The 22,284-nt window shown below is 42.6% G+C and overlaps 2 protein-coding genes across 2 annotated transcripts in view; one reads left to right on the forward strand and one right to left on the reverse strand.

Moving 5' to 3' along the window:
- POLR2B (RNA polymerase II subunit B) overlaps positions 1 to 918 on the reverse strand; it is a 44,502-nt gene extending 43,584 nt beyond the window's left edge. Inside the window, exon 1 of the mRNA XM_043906661.1 lies at positions 808 to 918. The gene's annotated coding sequence lies outside the window, so the exon portion shown is untranslated. The remainder of the gene's footprint in view (positions 1 to 807) is intronic.
- On the forward strand, positions 288 to 10,886 carry LOC122696549 (nitric oxide-associated protein 1). The gene is made up of 7 exons (XM_043906663.1): positions 288 to 1,753; positions 2,804 to 2,968; positions 3,590 to 3,795; positions 6,167 to 6,298; positions 7,340 to 7,456; positions 10,178 to 10,298; positions 10,572 to 10,886. Exons 1-7 carry the CDS (start codon positions 607 to 609, stop codon positions 10,766 to 10,768), a joined length of 2,085 nt encoding a protein of 694 aa, XP_043762598.1. The 5' UTR covers positions 288 to 606; the 3' UTR covers positions 10,769 to 10,886.
- Positions 10,887 to 22,284: the final 11,398 nt, after the last annotated feature.

A 22,284-nucleotide genomic window follows, 5' to 3' on the forward strand; every position in this document is an offset into this window, starting at 1 on the left:
GAAAGAAAGAAGATTTAATAATAAAAGGTTTAATTGTCCCCGTGCTCTATTTTTTTCAGTTCCAAAGATTTAAAAACACGAAGATTTTAAGGATTTGTGTACACCAACTATGCGTCATATTCTTTTAAAAAAATGTTTAAGAAATGTGATTTTAATGCTGTTGCACGAATAATGAATGATACCCGAAAAAAGCCAAGCGGATGTATTAATAAAAGGTTTTAATTGTGGCTGTAAGTCTGCGACATTCGATTTTTAATTTTCCAGTTCAAAAGACAAACACGTAGCTTCTAACAATGTGATTTCTTAACAGCAGGTGGGACAGCGCGTTAAACAAGTCTGAAAGTGGATAAACCCTCACTAACTAGCCTATTCGACCGACCTACGCTAATCTAAGTCCGCGGTATCGCTTTAAGTAGGTTTCTGGGCCACAGAGCCTTCATCGCGGGAACTCACGAGATTAGACGTGGAAGGAGGTGCTTCAGTGCGACGCTGACGAATGACAGCTCTCAGGTCCTCCCGGCCTGTCTCTGCTGTTTTACGCTCATCTGGGGCCACAGTGCACGTGCGAAAAGGTGGCTCCGCCCCTTTGCCCACTGCGCATTTCTCATGCTGCCCGCGCGCCTAGCTCGCAGGCTTCTTTGCGGCTTCTTGCGGGGACCCACTCCCACTGTAACGCGCCACGGCGTCCGGGAGACGCTCCTCCAGAGGAGATGCGCTACCGATTCCTCCCCCCGACACCCAGCGGGCCTGGGACGTGGCCTTCCTCGTGGCGCGACGGCGACTGGGGGTAACCCAGGAGGGGCTGACCCGGAGGAGAGTTTTCTGTTCCCTGAGTACATCCCGGATTCGGAATCGGAAGCGACCCTCCAAGACCAGCTGCGGGAGCTCCAGCAGCGGCAGGAGGAGGAGGAGAGACGGATAGAGCAGCGGCGGGAGGAGAGGCGGCAGCGGAAGTTAGGCGCCGGCCGGCGGGTGCACCAAGCGGTGGGGCACCCGGACCCGACGGTGCCGCCCAGCGGCCAGAACTGTTCTGGCTGCGGTGCGGAGCTGCACTGCCAGGACCCCGGCGTGCCCGGCTACCTGCCCAGCGAGAAGTTTAACAGCGCGGTGGCGGAGGAAGGGGGGCTGGAGCGGACCGTATGCCAGCGGTGCTGGCTGCTGGTGCATCACCGGCGCGCCCTGCGCCTTCAGGTGAGCCAGGAACAGTTCCTGGAGCTGGTGAGCGCCGCGCTGCGGCGGCCCGAGCCCGCCCTGGTGCTGTACATGGTGGACCTACTGGATCTGCCCGACGCCCTGCTGCCCCACCTGCCCGCCCTGGTGGGCCCCAAGCAACTGATCGTGCTGGGAAACAAGGTGGACCTGCTGCCCCAGGACACTCCCAACTACCGGCAGCGGCTCCGGGAGCGACTGTGGGACGAATGTATCGGCGCCGGGCTCCTGCCGCCCCGCGGCTACCGAAGACCTCAACATCCCAGCGGGGACCGGCCACGGGACGGGGAGGACAACGCGAATCTTCCGTCGAAGTCCAGCACGGTGCTCAGAGACGTGAGGCTCATCAGCGCCAAGACGGGTTATGGAGTTGAGGAGTTGATCTCCGCGCTCCAGCGCTCCTGGCGCTACCGCGGCGACGTCTACCTGGTTGGCGCCACCAACGCTGGCAAGTCCACTCTTTTCAATACGCTTCTGGAGTCCGATTATTGCATCGCCAAGGGCGCTGAAGCTATCGACAGGGCCACCATCTCCCCTTGGCCTGGTGAGCGTCCCCTTCGTTTTCTGAGAAGCTGATAGTCTGATCGTGATTCACTCTCCTAGTCATGTATTCTTCCTTAATGTCCATCAGGAGCTGGTGGGAGGCTTCCCTTTAAAAATTCTCTACCTTGTTCTCATTTCGCTTCCGTGGCAGCTTAGTGCTTGCAAAGTCAGTATATGTTGTAACTTTTCAATAGAAATAGAAATACTCAAGAGTATTCCTATGTTCAAGCCACTGTTCTAAGCACTGTAGGTGAACCAGAGGACAAACCAGTGTTTGCTCTCTTCAAGGTTTCCCTTGTAGTTTTAGTCCTTTGTAAGTTTCTCCAGAAAGTCCTTTTACTTTGTAGAGAAAAGCCTCCTTCCATCCCTCAGTCTTACCCTTCATACCTTGAGTTTACTCACGAGAATTCTATACAGATTTAACATATGAATAATTCACTGATGCAATATGATGTGTGGCTTTGTTGAAAATAAAAGTCAACTTTGTGGCTCCAGGAAACATCTGTAGTAATTGCAGAATGAATCCTTCTGTGACCTGTTTTTATGTAACAGTTGGCAAAATGAACTACTTCATTTGTTCCTTTGAAAGCAGTGTTTAACTTTGCTTGGTAAACTGTATTCTCTGTCCTGGACTTTGGGAGACTTATACACAGAAGTGCTTTTTATATCAGTTAGTAATATGCAGAAGATGGAAAGAGATCAGGCCTATAGATTTGGCATTCATATCCTAGTTGAGCCTGTGAGCCAGTCTTTGAGCCTATTGCCTTATCTGTAGAGTAAGAATAATTTTGTAGAGGGACTATGCCCTGGAGAAGGCAATGGCAACCCACTCCAGTACTCTTGCCTAGAAAACTCCATGGATGGAGGAGCCTGGTGGGTACAGTCCATGGGGTTGCCAAGAGTCAGACACGACTGAGCCACTTCACTTTCACCTTTGTCATTAAAGTTAAGAGAAATAATCACAGTACTCAAGATGGTATAGATCCTCTTCAATGTTTTATTCCATTTTCCTGTACAGTGTTTATAACAGTGTATGTATTTGGTATTTCAGGTACTACATTAAATCTTCTGAAGTTTCCTATTTGTAACCCAACTCCTTACAGAATGTTTCAAAGGCAAAAAAGGCTTAAAAGAGATGCAACTGAAGCAGAAGAAAATCTTAGTCAACAAGAACAAAATAAACTGAATCTCTTAAAAAAGCATGGTTATTTAGTAGGTAAGTGTCTTCTATAGGAAAACTAGTGTAACTCTATGCTAAAATTTTTTGTTGAGCATCTTTGAAATACAGCTCTCTAGGGCTAGCCAGTTTTTTATGGGAAGAGACACTTCCTCTTTTTAGAACGTAGAGACCTTTTAAAGGCAAGGCTGTTGTTTGGAAGTCCAGAATTCATTGCACTGGGAAAATTGTGACAGTAGCTACTTGAAGAAATCTAGGAAATGAAATGTGAATAAGTGTCTATCTGGCTGTTGTTGGAAGTAGAAGTATCTGTACTAAGATACCAGCCCCCGCCTTGCAGATCGTATACGTTGTTGAACTGTAACAGCTTTAAATTGGATTGTCCCCCTTTCCTTGGTATCTCTTTCCAACCTCTATTTACGAAAAACTGATTTCCAACACTCCTGTCCTCCACCAGATGTGTACAGCTAGCCACACGCATTTCATCATTGCAAGAGTCTGACTCTGGCTGCATTCAGAAACAGAGCAAAAGTATCACTGTAGTCTCACTTCCCTCCAAACACCATAGTTAGTCTTAGTAACTTGTTTGAAGCAAACATAAAAATTACGAGTCAAAAGCTTTAAACGAGTGACTGCTAACTTCAATATAACTTGTTCTAGGAAGGGTTGGAAGAACATTCTCATATTCAGAAGCACAGAAGGATAAAGCTGCCTTTGAATTTGATGCCGATTCGTTTGCCTTTGACATGGGAAATGAACCTGTTATGGCCGCAGATAAATCCACCAAACGAGTAAAACTGACCCCAGAAGATGTGAAAGATGCCCACTGGTTTTATGACACCCCTGGAATTACAAAAGAAAATTGTGTATGTATTTCATGTCTTTTAGAAACATTAACTTTCAAGTGCAGGAGTATTATTTTAATCAGCAGAAGAAAAAAAGGCACCCTTTCATTTCAGACTCAGTTCTGACTCATTCACCGAACTGTCTCCTTGGTGAATCTGTATGCCATTTGGCAGGCGTCGCTGCTGACAACCTACTTCTGTCTTTGTGGTTTTTACCTTAGTTAGAGAAATATTTACAGAATCCCAGATTTTAAGGTTGGAAGAAATCATAAATGTCACTGAGGTCCAGCCGCCTGTTCCATACTTGAATTCCCTCTATAACATGTTCACCAAGAGGTGCACCCACCTTGAACTGAAGTAAGGAGGGACTCGCCCTCAGCTAAAGCAGTGTCGCCTCACGTCCCAAGGTCACCCATTTGATCTTTGACCTGCTCTTTATATTGAACTGGGCAGTCTCCCTGTACATACTTTGTACTTATTGTTCCCCAAAGGTGTATGGAATAAATGTAACGCCTCGGCCCCTTTGCCAGACATTGAAATGTTTTAAAGTATAATGGCCTCTCTTTCTTACTCTACACTTTTCTTCTCTGTCATTAATTCATCCTACAAACATGGGGACTGTGCTGACATAATCCAGATGCTTTGTCTTCATTTCCTGGAGCTATTCTGAGAATAGCTATGAACACAGGACACTTTCCAGCATGAGTTCTAATTTGTTTTTGTTCTTAAAGTGACACAAAGTACTAAATTTCGTAAGTAGGCGCCCCCTCAGATGAACCTCATTTAGAATAGGATCAACTCATTGTTGATGTCCAATCTTTACTCCCTTAGCAATTCAGAACTTCACAGAGTAAAGAAAAGGCCAAGGAGTACAAGAATTTGATAAGATTTAAACCAAAATCTGACTTTAAAAATTTGAGAAAGTAAAAAAAATGGCTAAAAAACTTTTGCGAACGAACTTGTTTCTTAAAGAAAAGTAACAAGGAAATTTTTTAAAATGTAGTATCCAGGGAGATTCGGAAGAAAATAATCTAAGGGGGTATCAAGTAGTTTTCTTCAGTATTTGTGTTTGAAAAGCACATGCAGGAAAGAAATATTTTAATCCTTTTAGCAGAGACCCTAATACTTCCATTTCACAACAGAGTTCCTTGCTTCAGCTTAGGAAACTGGTTCCCATTACTACTGAACATTCCTACTGCTTCCTAGTAATATTCTATCGCTTTAACTTGACCCACTCATCTTTAACTTTTAGACTCAGTTAGGGCAATGACATGACTGAAGCAATTTAGCAGCAGCAGCAGGTCAGGGATTCAGTTCCTTTAGTCAGGTACACCCTCTTGTCAGTTGGTCAGAAAGGCAAGAATCTGCTAACTACTAAAGCCGGCACTGAGACCCTCAAGTTTTTAGATAGAAAAGTTCTCTCAGGCAGTTTGATTCTCTGTCAGTTTATTGATATATTTATTTAATGCCTGAACCAGTGTTTCCCAAACTAAAGCAAGGAACTCTGTTGTCAAATGGAAGTATGAGGGTCTTTGCTAAAAGGGTTAAAGTATTTCTCTCCTACCAGGGGCTTTAAATGTGCTTTTCAAACACAAGCATCGAAGAAAACTACTTGCCACCCCTTACATATTTTCTTTCAAGTCTCCCCAGATATTACATTTTTTTTAATTTTCTTATTACTTTTCGTTAAGAAACAAGTTCACAAAAAGCCATTTTTTTACTTTCTCGCATTTTTTGAGTCAGATTTTGATTTTAGTCTCACCAGAATCTTGTACTTCCTGGCTTTTCTTTTCTACTTTCTCTAGTCTACTTAGGAATCTTCATCCCCAGAAGTCACAGGATCCAATCTTTGTGTTTGTTTTTTTGTTTTTTTGCTGAGTATTTGTACGAAATAAGGAAAGTGAATACTAGAGTTTAGAAAAGGTTCTTCAAGCTTTTTACTTGAGCCTAGAATGGGGTGATCACTCTCATTTAATGCATACATAGCTGCCAAGAGGACAAAACACAGCACATGACCTTACCATGAGTTGAGAATTGCTGCTCCCTAGAAGCCTTGACAAGAAAACATATTTTTCTATCCTGGGATTGAATCATGAGTGCTCAGATGACACCAAATTTGACAGAATTCGGAGGATGCTGTTGTTTCAATACCTGTATATTGCCATTACTTAAGATTAAGTTGTGAAACAAGAGTAGAGCCAACTATAAATTGATTCCATTAGACAGACAGAAGCTATGAATTTATGTACAGCAAATTCTGGAATACATACTTTGATGTATTGTGAAGCCTGGAATATATAATCATAACTTTTTATCTTACAGGTAAAGCACGATACAGCATATGTTCATTGAAAGTAATTCTCAAAAAAAAAATCTGCGCTTTGCTTTACAGATTTTAAGTCTTCTAACAGAAAAAGAAGTAAATGTTGTATTGCCAACACATTCCATTATTCCAAGAACTTTTATGCTAAAACCAGGAATGGTTCTATTTTTGGGTGCCTTAGGCCGCATAGATTTTCTGAAGGTAAGGAAAGTCTGTACCATTGAAAAATGACTTTATTTTTGGGGTTTACTTTAAGCAAGCAGATATTATCAAGACTAGCAAAATGTTGATAACTAGGTCATGACTGTGTGGGGGTTGATATCCTTTTATGTGTGTGTTTTAAAATGTATGTAATAGAAACCTGGGATAATGAAATGGTGGGAAAAAGTAATAGGTCTTAAAAAAAACTGTCTTCAAAAAACAGTTGAATGTCCCACACAGCTTGACATTAAAAAGATAGTTTCCCTCTCCTGTGGTATTCTTTTCTGTGGAAATCAGAGGTCATACGTTTAGGGGCAGGGTTAATATGCATTCAGTTAATTCCACACTCCATATCCGATGACATGTATACCTTTATACATGTATTTTTTTGGCTTGGTATTCATTTACATAGCATCATTCAGAGATTGTAGAGCATCTATAGAACTGCTCCCCATTTTTGCCAAAGTGAGCAGAAAAATGGAAAGTGAAAGATGGATGTGTCCAACCACGCTCAGTGCGACCTGCGGGCGCTGCCTTAGCACACGTCTTGCTTTCTGTTTGTTCATAATTTATTGAAAATTTGGCCTTACACACTTCAAACCTTACATACATTTTTAGAGACCATACAATGTTAACATTTTAAACCAAACTTTATACAGGGACAATTAAAGCAGATGGTATTTTCATGTTTTTCATAAAAACAGACATTTAGTATCCACAGTGTATATAAGGTATCATAGGTTTATTTACATGGGTTAAGTGCACTGCTTCTGCCATCTTTCTCCTACCTTCCTCTTTGTTTTTTTGGCCACACCACATAGTCCTATGTAGAACCAACTATGTAGGACTATGTAGGACTATGTAGAACCAACAGTATGTTGGTTCCCCAAACAGAGACTGAACCCAGGCCACTGCAATAGAAGCACAGAGCAATAAGGACCAGACTGCCAGGGAATTCCCCAAATTTTTTAATTGTACCTTGTAATGTGCTGGTTTTCCAAGTTTTCATTATACAGATAAGTTCTTTCTTCCTTTCTTAAGGGAAATCAGTCAGCTTGGTTTACAGTTGTGGCTTCCAACTTCCTTCCTGTTCACATTACTTCGTTGGACAAGGCGGATACTATGTATCAGAAGCACGCAGGTCATATGCTACTGAAGGTGAGCCAATATGATTTGATGGTTGAATAGTTACGTTAATACACCCTGGTAGTCCCACAGCCCTGATAAAAAGCCTTTGTGGGACAGAACCATCTTTGTTACACCATCAGCTAGCTCTCCCTGACCTTGTTCACCATGAGGATTTTGGCTATAAAGTGAGACAGGCTGTAATAAGAAAAGGGATGTTGGATTGGACTGATCCCAGGATACTGACAGAGCTGGGTTTTCTCTGGATGACACTGTCCGGTATGGTAGCCACATGTGGCTATTTCAGTAAGTTAATTAAAATTAAATAAACTTTAAAATTTAGTTCTTGCAGTAGCCACTTTTCAACTGCCCAGTGGTCACATCATTTCAAAAAGTTGTGCTGGATAATGTGAGTGAGGAGACGCTGGATTTTCTCACAATGGGGTGATGCTACCGGCATGTAATGGGTGGAGGCCAGAGAGGATGCTAAGCATAATGCATGCACAGGACAGCCCCTCACAACAGGGAATTATCTGGTCCACATGTGAGTGCTGAGCTTAGCAGCCCTTGTCTGGGTGGAAAAGCTCTCCTCCCAGGTTCTTAATCACAGACACTTCGAGACTATTGTACATCTTCTCTCCTGCTTACTTGATCCTTCCTTTGACCTGTGAAGCAGTGTGTGAACATTTCTCTGATCTTTCAGAAACAAAACTCTGTCCCGCTCCTTCCTCTTCTTTGCAATCACGCCGACTGCTGCTCCTCACCTCCCATCCTCTGCAGTCCCTGCCGTGGCCTTTCTGTGCCGCTGAAATCGGTCCACGTTCACCAGAGGCGGGGCCGGTTTGCGGCTCCTTAAGCAGACCTGCGCACACACCGTCGGCTGGCCTGTAGTGCATGACGGCTCAGCTCACTGGAGCTAGGCTGGGTTCACGTCCCGCTCTGCCCCCCACTCAGTGAAGCTGTGTGACTTTGGGCAAGTCCTCTACCTCTGTCTGTTGTGGCCACACCATGCGGTTGTGGAGAACATCCAGTGCCCGGGCACCGCTGTCCCTGCCGTGTGTTTGTGGTGATGAGGAGGGGGCTGGGACAGAGCTCCTGCAAAAACACCAGCTGCATCCAATGCAGATGTGATTTACATTAATGAATGCTCATACAACTATAAATAAGTCAAAACACACACCTGCCTTTCAACCAGGATAAAACCAACCTGACTGCAGAAGCAAATGCTTCTTTCTCTCTGGACTAACTAAAAAAGCCAGAGTGAAATTAAGACTCCATTGAAATAACTGGCCTGAAGTTGATGCTCCAGACACATGTAGTATTTGAGGGGAGGGCCCCACCTTCATGCATCTGTGTAGTCTTCAGGGTGGACTCACTGATACTTCTCAAAGCCACACTCAGGTTTCTCTCCCCTCATCATAGTTTCTTGGGCCGCTCTGTGCCTCCTCACCTTCTGGTTTTCATTCATCTCCCAAGTCAAAGTCAATCCTGCCTCCTAATCATCACTGAGATCAGGCTCACAGTCCAAACTGTAGCCTGCTTTCTGAGATTATGAGGTATTTCCTAGATTCCAGTTTTATTGTCTTCCTCCCACCCCCACCCCACTACAGCTGTAGTTCTCAACCAGGCTTGACTCTTCCCGCACGGCAACGTTTGGCAAAGCCTGCAGACAGTTTTGGTTTTCACAACTTAATGGATGCTAGGTAGAGGCTGCTAAAAATTGTGCAATACCCAAGACAGCCTCCCCCAACAAAAAAATTATTTGACTCAAAAGGTCAGTAGTGCTGAGGTTGACAAATCCTGCACTGTACAGGTTTTTCCAAAATATAAAGCAGGTCACAGTATTTTCATTCTTTTTTCTTTCCTGCTTATAATTCCTTGTTAGTTCCACATTACTGAGAAGTCGAAACTGAAAGCCTCATCACTAATACAGACACACACACACAACACACTCTGCACAGTTAAACTACAGTTCTCTGAACTCATCATCCTTTTTCCAGTTTTTATGTCTGTATGTTACTCAGAATACCTTTCAACACTGAGTAACTTTAATCTATTTTTCAAAATTCTGCTCATTAATATTTTACTTGACCAAGCCACATTCATTATTCCCTTCATTATCATAGTACTTAAGAGATTGCCTCTCATCACATTTCTAACCTTTTATTTACTTGCTGTTTCCACCTTCTGATCTCCTCGGGAGCAGGGACCATACTATAACATCTATGTTTGTATTCTTAGTTATAAACACAGAGAAATCCATTAATAAATAAGTAAATTATTATTCACTTATTTCCAATACATGGAAACACCTGTAAACACAGAGCTGATGTTAACTATTATCCATGTACCCTTGATTTCCAATGAGGCAGGGATTAACCTGTGTGTCCAGACAGGCCTGTAAGACCCAAGGTAGTTGGAGGGATGGTGCCTTAATTGCCCAAAGTTACTGTGTTTAAACCATTATGAAGGGCTCTCAAAACAGTGTAAGCTAATAAGATTCTGCTGTCTGGAGGTGACCACCAGATGGATGCCATGGGGCCCTTGTCACTGGGATCCATAGGCTTCATCCCGTCACAGAGCTCCTGGGCTTTTCATTTGATCTAGAAGTGAAAGAGCATTTTTTTCAATAGTTTAATGGTTAAAAGCATTTTATTTTTGATACCTGTACAGTATTATCAGTGCCTTACTTAATATTAGTTATCAGGGGTTTCATTTGAATTTCCAAATAACTTTACCTCCTCCCAATGGAAGGTACCAATGGGTGGAGAAGAAAGAATGGCAGAATTTCCTCCTCTTGTTGCTGAAGACATCACATTACATGGAGGACTTGGGCAGTCTGAAGCAGTGGCTGACATCAAGTTCTCCTCTGCAGGTAATTTTACACCAAGCACAAGAGTTTAGCATATTTTTATACAGATTTGCCTTAACTGACATCAGCCAAATATTTTAATACATGCTAGATTACTCATAAGATGCCACCTGCTCTGAAAATGAATCTGTACATTTTCACAAATGCATTGATACTTTTTAAAAAAATAGAGTGAAGCAGCAGTAGCCTCCCTTGGGTCTCCATCTGGAGCTGTGTTTGGTGTTTTTAATAGGATGGTTGCTAACACCGTCTGTTTTTTCTCGTGTGCCTGCACAGGTTGGGTAGCAGTAACACCACAGTTTAAGGACACACTGCACCTCCGAGGCTATACACCTCAAGGGACAGTTCTGACAGTCCGGCGTCCTCTCTTGCCACATATAGTTAACATCAAAGGAAAGCGCATCAGAGGAAGTGTGGCGTATCAAACCAAAAGGCCTCCAGCCCTCGTGTACAATCTGCAGAAGAAAAGATAGGCACGTGGAGCTGACCTGTTCACACTGAAGATGAACTGTATAGAACATTCTGTGTGCACCACATTGCATTTTATTAAATACTGCTATAATAAAGCCCCCTCATCCTTTTTAAACTGCCAAGGACCATGCCTCTTTTTAATGAATTGAGTTTGGAGGGTACATACAGGTGTGTATCTGTGATTCAAACATACCTAAAAAAGAGTTCTGCTACATTGTTTTCTCCCACTAGTATTTGTTATTGAGACCAGATGGCACTTCTCATTTAGAATCTAGTTGAAAGAGGAGCTTAGCAGTTGGCTTAAGAGAAAATGGCAGAAAGTTAATTTCTCCAAACTATGCTGGCTTAAATGAGAGAGAAGTGAGTAAGCGGCTGCACTTCACGTGGTCAGCCAAGCACCCAACTGGGGAACACTCCATGGCGTCCGTCTCTGGGTCTAAGGCGGTTGCTCAGGTTGTCATCCTCTCACAGCAACGGGAAGAGATTAGAGAGTGAAGAGCACGCAGCTACCGCCCTGAAAGAAGGGAAGAGCTGGAAGCTGCCCACATCACAGTGTCCCGTGGTCAATATTTCCACGGCCACACCCTGCCATGAGGAAGCTGGAGGATGTAAACGGAAATGCGGAGTCAGATTTGTATTACTTAGAGGAAGCAGCAGTGAAAGAAATCTGGAAAACAAGTAGAAATTTCCCTTACATAATCTAAAAGTGCCTGAAAATCTTAGAAAAGGATTTATGTTATATCTTTTTGGAATCTGAGGTCTATTCTGCAAGGATCAGAGCACTTCAACCATTTTATAACATTTGTCTGTAAACACTGTACATAAAACATTACACCAGTCAGAAGTCTTTACCTTCAGGCATTCCTAGTAGAGTAAGTGGCCCTACAGCTGTGGACAATGAATTGGCAAGTCAAGTCCCAGGTCCCATGATGAGATGAATGCTGTGACGTTAACTGGCCTGAAACAGATCCCTGAACTTCCTGTAGACTTAGGGTTAGCATTAACTTTCTAATAGTCCTGCATTCTCTGACAACATATACACTCGAGGCCCCCCCTCCCCCCTCACTAAGTAGATCATTATAGGATAAATGGTCAGTCTTTTAAGATGCAACTTGTAGGGCTTTTTGGTAGCTCAGCGGAAAAGAATCTGCCTGCCAATGCAGGAGACACGGGTTCAATCCCTGGTCCGGGATGATCCCACGTGGTGTGGAGCAACTAAGTCTGTGAGCCACAACTGACAGCCTGTGCTCTAGAGACGGGGCAGCAACTACTGAAGCCCATGCACCCTAGAGCCCATGTTCCATGACAAGAGATGCCACCACAGTGAGACACCCATGCACTGCACCTAGAGTAGGCCCTGCTACCCACAACTAGAAAAAAGTCAGCTTCACCAACAAAGACCCAGCACAGGCAAAAATAAACTAAAAAAAAAAAAAAAAACCCTACTACTTGTAAAAACCATAGGTCTCCCTTTCATTACGTTTCAAAGTGAATACGATTGGCATCTTGGGGAAAATGGTTCTCTATGTGCATCCTTCATCCCCAAATGCCACATGCCACTAGCAGCAGCCCTGCCCTATTCCTCACTGACAATGGAGAACCCCGGCGTTTCCAGACCCACCCTCTAGAGGGCGGCAGCTTCCCAAGTGAAGAAAATGGTAGCTGATTTCTAGTTTATTTTGGAGAAAATGAAACTGTAAATTTTGTAACTTAAAACTGTGACCATTGTATTTGTGTACTGTTTGCAGTTTGGAGCTTAGGCCTGAATCTTTAGATTAAAAAGAAGAAAATATGGTAAACGTGCATTTACGGAAAAATATAGAACCCAAAACCTGATGCTGTATTTACCCTGAAAACCTATGTATTTTAGAAAGCCAAACATTTCTCCCTTATCTTTTCTTTAGGCTTTCAGACGTCTCAACGAGCAGAGATTCCATTTTTAAATGTTTAGTTTATATTCTCAGGTTTCTCTTACCTCTAAAATTCAATGGTTATGTTTTCACTGAGGCACATCTAAAAATGTTCCAAGGTACTTTGCTAGCAGTTTTAAACAGTGCAATTTACTAAGTAAGTTTCAGTTTCCCTGATTTTAATCTCTTTGGGTCTTCATTTTCTCATCTATAAAATGAGGGAATTACACTATATATTTCTCAGTCCTAACTTTATAGGATTCTCAGCAAAAACAGGCAGGGAAGCCAAGAAAGGGTGGTTACAAGACCTCAGATGAAAAAAGCCCTCTGAGCATAGACAGTAGAGACTGGTGCTAGGTTTTGCTGTTAATTTACACCACATTCTGCCAACCTAGTGCAGCCCAGATCACTGCTGGTCTATCCAACTGATCCACAGTGGATTTGCTATAAGAAAGTTCTCTTACTGTGCTGGTTTCTGAGTATAAGTCGGCTTACTGATACTTCTTAATCCACTGGTCACAATACGAAGAGTACCCTTCCAGCATGACTCATTTATACCATGGCAACATGCAGGAATCAGCAAAGAGTAGAAGTTAACGGCAAGGTGTCAGGACAGCCCCTCATGTCCACAGAATACGGGCTGAAGTTCCATCTTCTCTTTTTCTCCCCTTTTAAAATAACAGCATTTTTTTCAAAGTATCAGTGAAGTTCAACGTATTTTGTATTTCTAATCACCATCAACAGCAAGCCCTACCAATCAGTGGGGCTTTACTGTGTAGTTCCCCAGTGTCTCATTTGTCTCTGTAACTTGCAACACTTCCCCTGACAGCCGAGAAGTGCAGCACAGACGCGATCCTGGGTGCTTGTGCTAGATCACTCTCTCTGCAGGATGGAGATCACGCTGGTTTCCTGCAGATGACTAACTTGGAGCTCCAGTGGGGCCAGACGTGGCAGACCTCTCACTGCTTCAGAGCAGGCACCCCGTGCTCCAGCTGAGGCGAGCTGTTTTGTAGACGGCCTCTGCTCATTTACCCTGGCTTCCCTCCCACCTGGCTGTCTTGTGGAGCAACAACCATTTCCATTCTTTCTCAGACTGCTCCATTTTCTCTTGGCTGCTCTCCTCCTCCCTGAGGGATTGTTTTCTCTCAAAAGTCAGAGTAATGCTTAAACAATAAAAACAAAAACAAAACTTCAGGCTCGTGTGAACCCAACAGATAGTACCTCTGCCTGCTCTTAGTATCTTTGTCCTGTTGTCTGTCTCACAGATGCCCTGTAGTAGGTGGGAACGGATTGAGATTAATAATTTAACATCATGTACGAACAATGCATCACTTTTCCCCATCATGTCAGAGACCACAGATATTCTCTCATTTAGTACAAGAGTTTCATGATCTGACAATTCCTAAGTCTAGAGTTATAGAGCAAATACCTGTGGCTTGGAGCTTCAGGTTCTTGTTTTTTCAGAAGCTTCCTTTTGTTTCTCATATAATTCTCAGAATTTGCCTTCTGAGTCATAAACCTAGTGGAAAGATTTCTTTGGTCTTAATATTCTCACTGGTAGGTACAATAGGTATGATGCTTAATCACAGACACTGTGAGTACCTCTGGCCAGGAGCACTGGTAGATCTGAGAAAACTGAGGCCACACACACACAGAAAGACACATTATGTTTCTTAGTGTGGGATAGAGACCACATTATCAGGTGATTTTGGACAGGTGAGACAGCCAAAGTTCCTTTCTAACTTTTCACTAAGTCCCCAGAAAATAGCTGTATGGATTCAACGTATCAATGAATTAGGAGAACAAAGGGACTTTTCTGAGGGCTTGATTTTTGCCTTCTCTGAAAAATGGAAAGCTGACTTAGCATTGACACTTTTCTAGGATTTCTTCCTGTCCTGCCTAAAGGCAGTACCTCAAAACAGTTCTATTTGAGAGCATTCATTGCTGCTATGATCATGATGACTTCCCAGGTGGTGCTAGTGGTAAAGAGGAGACACAGGAGACGCAGATTCAATCCCTCTGTTGGGAAGATCCCCTGGAGGAGGGCATGGCAACCCACTCTGGTATTCTTGCCTGGAGAATCCCATGGACAGAGAAACCTGGAGGGCTACGGTCCACTAGGTCGCAGAGTCGACAACCCCATGCAGGAGGTATATACTACCATCTGTATTTAGAGATGGAACTGGGGCAAAAGTAACTAGCCAGGGTCACATAATTAATGAATGACACAGATGGGATTCACAATTCAAACAAACACAAGCTTCTAGCACCTTTATACAGTGAAACTGACTTTTTCCCTTTTGATGTACAGTTCTATGGATTTTAATATATACACGCATGTGCACTAAGTCACTTCAGTTGTGTCTGAATCTCTGTGACCCTACGGACTGCAGCCCTCCAGGCTCCTCTGTCCATGGGATTCTCCAGGCAAGAAGACTGGAGTGGTTTGCCATGCCCTTCACCAGGGGATCTTCCCAACCAGGGATCAAATCAGAGTCTCTTACATCTCCAGCATTGGCAGGCACGTTCTTTACCACTAGCACCATCTAAAAAAAAATCAACCCACTTGAAGACCTCAAAGGTAATGACACAATTTCCTTGGAAACCCTGTGTTATAGACACTTCCTAGCTTCATTTTAATCCTCCCATGTAAAATTCCAGTCTGAGAGGAATATTCCTCCAAAATACATACATACACACACACAATTAAAAAAAAAAGAATAATATTCTTCATAGGCAGGGTGTGTGTGTGAGATGGCCTATACCCTTACCCAAATCTATACAAGTGTTCTTCTGTAATTTCTATGCTGTCTTTCCCATACCATGTAGTTTTAAATGAAAGGTGCTTTCAGGGAACTAAAATAAACCATATTAGGGAAGAATATGAAAAATGTGTGTATGTACAATATACACATTACATGTGTGTATTTGGAAATAGCCCAAGCCTGGGAGGAGGGCAGAATCAAGTTTTCAAGAAAAATGGAGAAAACCTCTTAATAGCCGGAAGGAAGGGAGGAAAGGGCACAGGTGTGCGGGAGGAGCGGAGCAGTCCAGGGTCATCAGGTCGCAGCGTCAGCGTCAGCGAGGAGCGGAGCAGTCCAGGGTTTTCAGGTCGCAGTGGGAGCGTCAGCGAGGAGGGCTGCAGAGGGGAGCAGGGAGCGCCTCACACCGGGCCGTGTCTACGCCCACACACGGGTACAGGCATGACTGCGTCACTTGTACAGTAGACGTTAACATGCTGGAAATCAACGATACTTCAATACATTTTCGAAAAACAAAAAAATTCAAAGTACTTTCATGGCCGGCCAAAAATCTTTACACATTGTTAGTGATCTTTGCTAAGTACCACAGACAGATCACAGCATAAAAGGAGATCCTAACCCACAATTCTGATTAATAGAAAATAACATACACAGGAAATTTGGAATGCAAACATCCAAAGAATTACACCATAGGAAAGAAACTATCCTAAAAGAAAAACCAATCTAAAACCTGATCCTTTAGTGACACATGAGAACTGGTGGTCCCTATGTATTCACAAATCAAATAGCTCCAAAAACCAGACTTGGCCCTGAACTTGTTCAAATGGCCTTGTCTTTTCTACTTGTGTAGCACTCATCCTGTTTCCTGTTCCTTTTCACATTTAACTAAAAGGGGATCCTGGTTGCCCAGTTTTCCTCAGCATGTAACACTGGGCCTAAAAAGATTTATTTTTCCTGTCTTTGAGTTTAAATCATGGTTAAATATTCAACAGGAAGGAAAATTAGAAAAATGGGGACTACTCTCCCTAAAATATCAGATGAAGGATGTACTGAAGTATTACTTAAGAAAATGGCTTTTTTACTGGACAACTAAGGCTATTCTATAAAGTTAGTTCTGAGGAATGTGTTGAAGATTTGCAACAAGGGAACTTGGCTAAGATTGTTCCAACAAAACGATGCTTAACAGTCCCATTTACCTGTTAACTCCTCCATTAAGAGTGGCTTCAGTCACTTCTAGGTGTAATTGCTCACTTGTCAATTGGAAATGCTTCTTTTTAACTAAATTGAGGGCATAATTAGGTTTGTATCCACATCTAATGGCTGAGTAAGTAACCACCTCAAAGCTTAGTGAATTGAAAGCTTTGCTCTGATTCTTTAGTTTGGCAGTTTAATCTGGGCTCAGCTCAGGGGTTCTTCCGCCCCTTGGGGACATGCATCTGCAGACCTCACTCCATGTCAGGAACTTCAGCTGGGACGGCTCTAACAGCTGAGAAACCTGGGTCTTTTCCCAGGGGTCACTCTCTCCACCTAGGCTCTCACCCTCAGGAGGCCAGTTCTGGCTCGTTCACAGGTGATGGTGTTCAGAAAGAGCAGGAGCAGAAGTTACAAGGCCTCTGCAGGCTGAAGCTCAAATCACAGAGCGTCACTCTGCTGTGTTCCACTGGTCAGAGCAAGCCGCAGTGGCGGCGGGGACTCAGGCTGCCAAGAATCCATTTTCATCCACCACACAGTTTCAGCAGGTTCATCACCCTGAGGCAAACGCAGTACAACATGCTGTATGTTCCGACCTATGTGAAGAGAACCCACTATAAATTTATCAAACAAGAAATTTGATGCTGGGACTTCCCTGGTGGTGCAGTGGTTAAGAATCCGCCTTGCAATGCAGGGGAAGTGGGTTCGATCCCTGGTGGGGAACTAAGATCTCACATGCCACAGGGCAACTGAACCTGTGCACCACAGTGAAGATCCTGTGTGCCGCAACTCTGACCAGATGCAGCCAGATAAACGAATGAACGTGAAAGAAAACCGATGCTGACTTAAATTTACCTCAGGAGTCAGATACGTAGAACAGCCGTGTGACTGAGAACAGGAGGGAACACAGGTTGTGCGATTTTGATCTCATCATAAGCCTTTTAGGAAGTTTTTAAGGAAAAGTGTGCACTATTACTTCTATAAATTTAAAATGCAAAAAATCCATTCAGATGCAAATGTAGGTTATCTCCTCTCCCTTACTGTATCAACGCTGAATGCTACATGAACATGTTACCCATCGTTCTGTTATTTTAAGCCACAGTAAATCAAACATCCCAAATATACACATCTTCAGTTAAAAAAAAAAAATGAAGAGGACAGACTTGATCACTATAGCAAGTCTGAAAGTTCTATTTTAAGGACACAAACATAACCATAACTTGTAAGGTTATAAGATATTATGGGTTCCTTGAACCACTCACTTCACGCGCCCATCCACTCTCAGTTAATAATTGCCATTAACAGTAATTAATTCTGCAGAAGAAACAAATGAGACTAAGAGGATTAGTAGGAAGACAGCTAGTCAAGACAGATTTTAACTTGTTATGAGTTTGCTGTTGTACCTGCATTGTGATCTTTAAAAAGTAATTAGAGCACAAAGAAAAAGAAATCAAAGGTGCAGTATTTCAAAATCAACATAAAGAATTAGGATATTGGTCTCTAAATTGCCCCTTCTGCTGGTAGAATCCTGTACTGGTAAGTTTCCACAATTTAATCCTTAAGACACTTTTTCAAGCTTTCATAAATTTTATAGTACTGTTATAAGCAAGGAGAAATGTGATATATGAGTTTTAATTGTTCAGGGTAATAGTCTCACTCTTAAGAATCTCATTTAGAGCCTGAAAGAGTATCCCCCTCCGCCTTCCACTGTATGAATGGGGGTAAAGTGCCAGTTACCACAGGAAACAAGACCCTGGGTCTGTAGGTAAAAGGGAAAGGAAGCTCTTCTTGACAAAGAGTATCAGTTACCATAAAAGATATAACTGACTCAAGCAAGAACCAATAGATGAGAAAATCACTGAGTTTGTTCAAGGATTAAGATAGTTTCACTATATCATCCCAAGGAATATTAATTATAAAGGGAAATAAATAATGTCAGTGGAGAAATCTGGTAGACAACACGTTAACCAAACAATAAAAGTTAACACAACCAATAACAGGATCATGTGCCTTCTGATATAATGTACTGATGTAATGTACCAGTACTGACTATTCCTGCCAAGACACATAACCTGAACTGAAGCATGAGAAAGTAATTATGATACTATAATTCAAATTAAGAAACATTCTTTAAACAGTTTCAAACTCTTCATGTTGTGAAGCACAAATGCTAAGGAGTTGTTCCAAACTAAAAGAAATGAAGATAGGTGACAGCCGGGCACAACGAGGAGGCAGGAGCAGGGAGATATGTAAAGTTATTAAGGTTATCTGGCACAATCTGAATCTAAGACTATACAGACTATACCAATCTTTAAAGTCCTGAATTTAATTATTATAGGATGATTGTATAAGACAGTGCTCTTATCCTTAGGAGATACAAACATTCAGAGATGAAGAGGTATGCTTTCAACTTAATTTCTGGGCTTCCACCACATAATATACATAATATGCAGAAAACAAACGTTGAGTGGTAGATCCCAAATAAGGGGTACATAAGATTTCAGGGTACCATTCCCACAACTTCTCTGTAAGCTTAAGCATTTCTCAGTTTCTTAACAAAGTCACTTTCTCAAGACATGCTATTTCCTGCTACCTGAGTGAACTCTCCTTGCCTCGTGAATGCATTCAGACAATACTCAGTCTATGAAACAGTATTTATGTATCATCAGAATTTTAAAATTACAGTAAAATGACCACTGTATATGAATTGGTTGCAATCAAGGAGAAACACACCCACAGAAAAATATCACACACACACACCTGTAGCCCTGAGTAATCAACAACTATTTGCCTTTCCAAGGGCCAGGTATTGTTTGAGGTACTTGGGTTAAGCAGTGAGAACAAAATCATTCTGACTCGAGTAGCAATTATATTATTTGACACAAAAGCCTTCATACTATTTTAACATTAAAAGCTACTATAAAAGACATGCAAGAGAGGCAGGTGGATTATACACCTTAATTATGCCAAATAGAGGAAGCACTTTTATATATTTAAGAATACTTAAGTTGCTTTTTTATTAGTGGAAAATGTCTTAATACTAAAATTACATGTCAAGCACTAGGCTAAGTGCTCAATAAACAAATAAACATTTGTTGTTGTTATCCAGTCGCTCAGTAACGTTCGACTCTGCAACCCCATTGCAGCACGCCAGGCCTCCTTGTCCATCACCAACTCCCGGAGCTTACTCAAACTCATGTCCATTGAGTCGGTGATGCCATCCAACCATCTCATCCTCTGTCATCCCCTTCTCCTCCTGCCTTCAATCTTTCAAAGCATCAAGGTCTTTTCTAATGAGTCAGTTCTTCACATCAGGTGGCCAAAGTACTGGAGTTTCAGCTTCAGCATCAGTTCTTCCAATGAATATTCGGGATTAATTTCCTTTAGAATTGACTGGTTTGATCTCCCTGCAGTCCAAGGGACTATCAAGAGTCTTCTCCAACATCACAGTTCAAAAGCATCAAGTCTTCAGCACTCAGCCTTCTTTATGGTCCAACTCTCACACCCATACATGACCACTGGAAAAACCATAGCTTTGACTATATGGACTTTTGTCAGCAAAGTAATGTTTCTGCTTTTTTAATATGCTATCTAGGTTTGTCATAGCTTTTCTTCCAAGGAGCAAGCGTCATTTAATTTCATGGCTGCAGTCACCATCTGCAGTGATTTTGGAGCCCAGGAAAATAAAGTCTGTCATGTTTCCCTTGTTTCCCCATCTATCTGCCATGAAGTGATGGGACCAGATGCCATGGTAGTTTTTTGAATGCTGAGTTTTAAGCCAGCTTTTTCACTCTCTTTCACCTTCATCAAGAGGCTCTTTGGCTCCTCCTCACTTGCTGCCATTAGGGTGGTGTCATCTGCATATCTGAGGTTGTTGATATCTCTCCTGGCAATCTTGATTCCAGCTTGTGCTTCACCCAGCCCAGCACTTTGCATATTAAATTAAATAAGCAGGGTGACAATATACAGCCTTCACATACTCCTTTCCCAATTTGGAACCCATCTATTGTTCCATGTCCAGTTCTAACTGTTGCTTCTTGACCTACATACAGGTTTCACAGGACACAGGTAAGGTGGTCTGGTATTTCCGTCTCTTAAAGAATTTTCCACTGTTTGTGGTGATCCAGAGTTAAATAAAGGCTTTAGCATAATCAATGAAGCAGATGTTTTTCTATGATCCAATGGATGTTGGCAATTTCATCTCTGGTTCCTCTGACTTTTCTAAATCCAGCTTAAACATGTGGGAGTTCTCGGTTCACATACTGTTGAAGCCTAGCTTGGAGAATTCTGAGCATTATTTTGCTTGCCTGTGAAATGAGTGCAATTGTGTGATAGTTTGAACATTCTTTGGCAGTGCCCTTCTTTGGGACTGGAATGAAAACTGACCTTTTCCAGTCCTGTGGCCCCTGCTGAGTTTTCCAAACTTTCGGGCATACTCAGTGCAGCACTTTCACAGCCTCATCTTTCAGGATTTGAAATAGTTCAGCTGGAATTTAACACTCAGGAATTCTCTGGCGGTCCAGTGATTAGGACTCAGCCCTTCCAGCGCTGTGGCCCAGGTTCAGTCCCTGACTGGGGAACTAAGATTCCCCCAAGCTTGGTGTGGCACAGTCAAAAAAATGTTTTAAAAACCCAACAAAAGCAGTTAACACTCAAGAGTCACCCTATGAATACTAGTACCATATGACCTCATTTTCAGGATGAAGAAACAGATTTAACAAAGTTAAAAATGATTTGCAAAATTATAGTTGTAAGAAAGAGAGGCCCACAGTGAACCCAACTCTAACTGCAAGGGCCACAGAGCACTTGATACAGCAAACATCAATAATAATCCTTTAAATAAGCAATTTTGTTTACACTGAAACTTCCCCTGATTACCAAAGATCAGTACATTGTTCTTAGCCTCTTCACCAACCTACCTTCATGGAGCTGGATGAGTACCCTTGGAGGGGGCCCACTACTGGACCGTTAACTGCCCCTGGGTAGAATACAAGGATGGCCAAAGATTAAGTGAAAAACGGACACTTGTAAAAAGCATAACAGGGTGAGCCTCTGAGAAGGGAATAGCAAGGGATTGGAAAAACACACTTGTGGTAACACACTTAAAGGTAACAAACAAGTCACACATCAATAACATTTAAATATCCTTTCCTGACTCATGAACTTTTAGGTCACTTACTCTATCAAGACAAAATGCACTCCAGTTGTTCTGATGTTTCTCCAATTTGTTCTCCCTTTTCTCTCAAGTCCACAGAAATACCTAAATCTTCAACACTGTTTTTCAACATACAGCACAATCATTTCCAGTAACAAAGGAAGCTGGAGAAGGCAATGGCAACCCACTCCAGTACTCTTGCCTGAGAAATCCCATGGACGGAAGAGCCTGGTAGGCTACAGTCCACGGGGTCGCAAAGAGTTGGACATGACTGAGCGACTTAACTTTCACTTTTCACTTTAATGCACTGGAAAAGGAAATGGCAGCCCACTCCAGTGTTCTTGCCTGGAGAATCCCAGGGACGGTAGCCTGGTGGGCTGCCTTCTATGGGGTCACACAGAGTCAGACACGACTGACATGACTTGGCAGCAGCAACAAAGGAAGCAGAACCTTATAACCTGGCTTATCACTTTCCCATGGACTTCATTTCCTTCTCAGGC

This window comes from Cervus elaphus, chromosome 6 (genome assembly GCF_910594005.1).
Source record: "Cervus elaphus chromosome 6, mCerEla1.1, whole genome shotgun sequence".
NCBI classification, from domain to species: domain Eukaryota; kingdom Metazoa; phylum Chordata; class Mammalia; order Artiodactyla; family Cervidae; genus Cervus; species Cervus elaphus.